The sequence below is a fragment of the Pygoscelis adeliae genome, unplaced genomic scaffold, assembly GCF_000699105.1.
Source record: "Pygoscelis adeliae isolate BGI_AS28 unplaced genomic scaffold, ASM69910v1 Scaffold523, whole genome shotgun sequence".
Classification (NCBI taxonomy): domain Eukaryota; kingdom Metazoa; phylum Chordata; class Aves; order Sphenisciformes; family Spheniscidae; genus Pygoscelis; species Pygoscelis adeliae.
Window position 1 is genome coordinate 119,762 of NW_008824539.1, and position 5,540 is coordinate 125,301.

At 42.4% G+C, this 5,540-nt stretch overlaps 1 protein-coding gene across 1 annotated transcript in view; it reads left to right on the plus strand.

Moving 5' to 3' along the window:
- The first annotated feature begins 85 nt into the window (after window positions 1-85).
- The window catches only part of RAB38 (RAB38, member RAS oncogene family), a 25,640-nt gene continuing 20,185 nt past the window's right edge, over window positions 86-5,540 (plus strand). The window contains exon 1 of the mRNA XM_009321652.1: window positions 86-324. Within this exon, the coding sequence (XP_009319927.1) occupies window positions 120-324 (205 nt within the window). The 5' untranslated portion in view covers window positions 86-119. The remainder of the gene's footprint in view (window positions 325-5,540) is intronic.

The following is a 5,540-nucleotide window of genomic DNA, read 5'->3' on the forward strand; positions in this document are numbered from 1 at the left end:
ACCTACCTTCTCTCCTTCCCTCCCTGGTTCCTGACTCCCTCTCTCTCCCTCGGGCTGACAGGATTCCTCGGGCAGAGCATGCAATCAGTTCACAGGGAGCAGCCGCAGCCACAGGAAAGATGCAGAAGCACAGTCAGAAGGAGCACCTCTACAAGCTGCTGGTGATCGGGGACCTGGGAGTGGGCAAAACCAGCATCATCAAACGTTATGTCCACCAGAACTTCTCCCCCCACTACCGGGCCACCATCGGGGTGGACTTTGCCTTGAAGGTGCTGAGCTGGGATGCTGAGACTGTGGTACGGCTGCAGCTCTGGGATATTGCGGGTGAGTACAGAGGAGAACCCTTTGCCCCATAACCCATCCAGAGACAATACAAAATATAGACCCAAATTCATTTGTACTAATCTTTAAGTTGGAAACTCCCAGTGCCTATGCGGTGAGGGAGACGAGACTGAAGAGGGAAAACTTTAAGTGCAGACTGACATTTCGGAGTTTCCCTAAAGCCAGCAGATGCCCAAACAAGGGGTGTCAGAATGAAACCTGCCCTGCCTGATTTTTCTCCCAAGCCCTTAGACACGTGCAGGGACACGGGCACCTCTCTCCAAATGCCCCAGGTCTTCCCTGGCAGCTGCCGCTGTTCAGCTTCCCTCATTAGACTAACAGATCTCTGTGATGGGAGGGAGACTAACAAGAATTTCCTGTTACATCTATTTAATTTGGTGGAAGAGATGAGGGATTCGATAAGATGGTTAAAATTATTTTTATAGTTTAAAAAATAAGGAAAAAGTATCACTGAGTTACTTTATCAAAATACCTTCCTTCTTCCTTTCCTTCCTCTCTGTCCTACCTTCCTTCCTTCGGCCCAGTGAAATGTAAACAACTTCTAACATGCTTTGAAAAGAGAAGCGTTTCTATTTGGCAATAATCCTGGTTGTTAAAAATGTATTTACTCATGTCTTCTTGTCCTTATTCCAACATCAAGCAAAAAAAGATAATTTACTCTCTGTGGGGAGAAAGAGTAAAGAAGTCCAGCTATCCTTGCATGCTTACATAATTAAAAAACACAGAATTCGACATTGTTGCTGTCAGTGCGTCAGGTTTTTTTATATTTGGCTTCCAATTAAACCCACAACTTTTTATTTTTGCCACCCCCATTACTAGGAATTATTTTTATTCAGTCCACAAAATAAAAGTTTATCTTGCTGGCATATTTCGCATGCTATAAGTAATCATTTTTCATTTAGGGTATGTAGGAATCCAAATACAGGTATAACACAATAGCTTACAGCAGAAAGGACGACATTTTAAAAACTCAGTTAAATTAGGAAGTTACACTTGTTAAGTAGGGAATAGAGGTGAAAATTCTATCAGCTGTTAGGCAGCTGTGCCAGCCTGTGGCCTGAGCTGTGGGTTCAGTGATCTAGTCTGGAACGGCACCGAGTAAAACTAGTGAAATGAGAAAATTCTTGACATTCTTATCGGTGGAGGGAGTGCCTTTCTTCTACACTTAGCTGCCTCATGTCTGAGCTCTGAATTTGGCACCAAGGTACTAAAACTTATGCAACAGCACTGCTTTATGCAAAACCTGCATAACCTCAGCTTTTTTACACATCAGTATAGTCTTGTGGTTTTATGATATTAAATACACATATGCTCAGTTTTCTTTATTAAAACTTGGAATAATGGGGAAAGCGTTGCTTTTATTGCTCACCAGTGACCTATTATAACCATAAATATATACACATCCAGCAAAACTTTGCTGCAAGAGAAAAAGCATTTAATAGTAAATTCTGAACGCATCAGATCTTAAAGAATGCATTTGCATGCCTTGTTTCAGAGATTTATTACACTACTAATCATGTGCTGGCGGATCATATGATGTAGCTTTCAGTCAGGCTGCAGAAGCAATTATACCAAGTTGTAGTACTGAATGACTAGCACGCTTTCTGAGTTATCGCACATGACAGAGAGAATTACAGCATAGTACTAAATTTCATATGAATTGCTCAATTCAAAGCATCTCTGTGAAGGTCAAGACAGTGCCCGGCAATAAAAAGAGTTGCTGTCTTGTTTTAGTGACTTCTGTGTAAGGAGCTTTAGCTGTTGATGGCTACACATAGAAAATAAGTTCTGTAAGCAACACACTGAATTCAGATCAGAGTGGTGCTGGCATAGAAGTTACCACAAATAAGGCATCTGGCTGGTGAGAAAAAAAGTTGTTTAAAAATGAAAGCAAAGTAAAATTGGTTGGAAATATGGAGGGAATGGAAGTGTTTTATCCTGGCTGTGGCTGGTCATATATCACCACTTGCAAAACAGAAATATGCGAGGATAAGAGGGAGGAAAATAACATCTCTGGTCTCAGAACATCCTCTCTTTTGGCAGAACCTCTGTTATTAGGTCATGTTTTTCTTTGGGGGTAAAGCAATAAATTTTCAGTCTCTAACCAAACTGAAGGATGTTGTCTTAGCATTTAGGACATCTTGAATTGAAGCAAATGTTTCAAATGTATCAATATATGAATATAGTTGTATATATATGTGTGTGTGTCTATCTCAGGTATCATTTTAGCTCTTACATCCTCTCCTCCCCCTCCATTATCCAGTCCATGAGCTTACTACTAAGCATGATGTGTACTCTTCCTTGCACTTAACTGTGTGGATCGGTGGGTAGTAAATTGTTTAACAATCTAGAAATAATTTTCTCAAAAATGTTTTGAGTAAAACTAGTGTCAAGCTTATTTACATTATTAGTAGGATTTACGTACATGGTGACTTCATGGGAGGAGTGACATACTCCAGCTGTGGTAGGACTAAGCAGTTTACCTTTGTTTACCCTTACAGACATAAGAAGAAAAAGCAAATTTGGTTCATCTGGTGCTGTCTAATTTCATAGTTAAATGTAGTTTATATTTCTGTAACATATTTTTCTGTAGGCTTTAATTTGGTAAACACAACTACAATAAGATCTAATAGCTAAATGCTGAAACTGCATTTATTTAGATGAGAGATAAATGCTGAACAATAAGGATAACTAAGCATTAGAAAAAATAATTCGGAGATAAGGTAGGTAGGTAGGTTCTGCATCACATATTATTACATTAAGACTTGGCTTTTTTTTAACAGAAAATATATTCCTGAAGCTGGTGTTAAACGGGAATAACTGGACAAAACTTCATGGTTTATGATGTTATAATATCTGTAACAACACACTGGCATTAAAATCTATGAATTTATGTCTGATCCAGTGAAGTGCCTAAAGTTTTAAGTGACTGAATTTTCACTATTCTGTGTGGGAGGGGATATACATGGTAAAATTCTCCTTGTCTTTAATATCCTCCCAACAGTTCCATTTTATTTCATTGAATGTCCCAAATTTTCGCTTTTGGAGTTCCTGTCCCTCTTGAAGTGTGCCATCGCCTTTACTGCTGTGTGATACATCTTTAAATCTTGCTCCTCAGTCAATTTTTTTTTGTTTCCTTATTTTTTCTGCTGCCTCTGTGTGAGTGTCCTTTAAATTCATTAACAGATTTTTAGAAGGAAAGCTTTAAAAGAAACTTAATCATATTTTGAACAAGGCTGCTGTGGTGGGGGTGGCCCTGCAGATGCAGGCTGGGACTGCTTTTGAAGAAACCAACTATTGCAGACAGCAGATCCACGTGTATTTGCTCTTCACGTCTCTGCAAGGCTGCTCTCAGTGCTACTGTCCATGTTTTGTGTCCACACAGCCCTGAGATTTCTCTGAAGACCAGTTTTAGCTGCAGATTTACTGCAGGGAGCAGCTCTGTGAGTGCAGCGGAGGGCAGAGAGCAGCACTTCAGGGCCTCCCCCCCTCCCCTGCTACTTTTTCAGAGTCGTGTCAGCATCACCATTATCCCTCCTGCTGCGTATGTGTGGACTGGATTATTCATTGCTACCAAAAATATGTTGGTTTGCTTTTACAAGGCTGGATCTCATCTCATAAACAGCTGGTCCGATGCATTGGAGACATCCACACAACACCAGTGGTGAAAGAACAGTTTCATTTCCTTTCCCTGCAGCTTTCACCTTCGGAAACAGCAGTCTTTGCACAGATATAGGCAAATGTCTCTGCAGTTGTAAAGTTTTTAAGATTATTATGCTTCAGAAGGAGTAAGCGGACAGTTCACTAATGCCAGGCACAGCACATCCTCAGCGGTTTAGGATTTTAGTGACTACTAAGCATTGCAGTGCATATGCATAAATAAGATAGTCATGGTGATTTCTAGGCTAAGTTACCTTGAAATTACCGTTCTGCAAACATAAATAAGTCCCTCGCTGTGATGGTTTTATTTCAGTATAGATTTGTGGTGGGATCCGTGGGCCTGATCTTGCTGACAGCCTGCTTTTCCACATTCTGGGGTGGTGAACACCATCTCAAGGCTGGTTTAAGTTTCAATCCATAAAGAAAATGACTTGAATTCAAGGGTGAAAATTCTGAAAGTTATTTTGAAGTGAAAGGTAAAAAATGTTCAAATCTTCTCCACAATTTCCAGCTTCTCAGTGTTGGCTAAAGGCCCTCTGTAGAGCATGGTGGTTCCCAGAAGCTTTTGCCTCTTAGGATGAGGGATGGTGGCAAGAAGTAAAACCCATTGTAAAACTGGGCATTAGGCAGTTTTAATAAATTTTTATCTGGCACTCTATTTCATACACTGTGGGCAAGATGGTGGAAATTATCTGAGTTTTAGGACTTTATCATTAGTTTTTATAACTTTATCAGACATGATAGTGATTAATGGAAATTGTAGATTTCTGTACAAGTCATGCTGGCAAATTTATGTGGGGTGAATTTTTATAAACTATGAAGATTCAGCTGTTGATTGCTTTAAGCCCATGAAATGATACCTTTCCCTGCTGCAGAGGTGCCACTGAGATTAGGATAAATGTGCAGGCAGGTGCCATTCAGACAGGGAGTCCTTCCGTTTAATGGAAATCTTGTTGTTTTGGCACCTTGGTCCCACTGGGTTCACTTCAAAATGGGGTAGGATTCATCTGGTTTAACAATTAGACATCTTATACTGAACCATCTGAGTATAAGCTACTCACCCTGGGCTCGCCAGGGGCTTGAGGGTAGAGCAAGCAGCTCCGGTGCCGGCAGGATCAGCAGAGGAGCGCTCCAGCGCAGTGCACAGGGGGAACCTCGGGGGGAGACGAGAGAGCTGCCGGGGGCCTGCGTGAGATGACAGCAGCTGAGGAGACCTGGGAGGGGCCAGGAGCAATGGCGGCCAAGCCCCCCCCACCTATAAAAGAAGCCCCTGGGGAGCACTAGTGACCAGGAGCGCTGCGAACAGGGCGGGCAAACAGGGCATGGTGCGTCAGCAAGGTCGTGGCGCGGCAGTTTGCACGGCAGTTCATGCGGCAGGGCGTGCAGGAAGGGCACTGAAGCTTGGCCACCTCGACCAGGGAGCAATGGTATCCACCCGCCAGAAAGCCATGACCTCTCTAAGCTCTGCACCCACCACGACTGACGCAGCTTCCCAGACAGAGCTGCGGTGGGAACTCGCTGCCAGCCAGGGGTCAGGC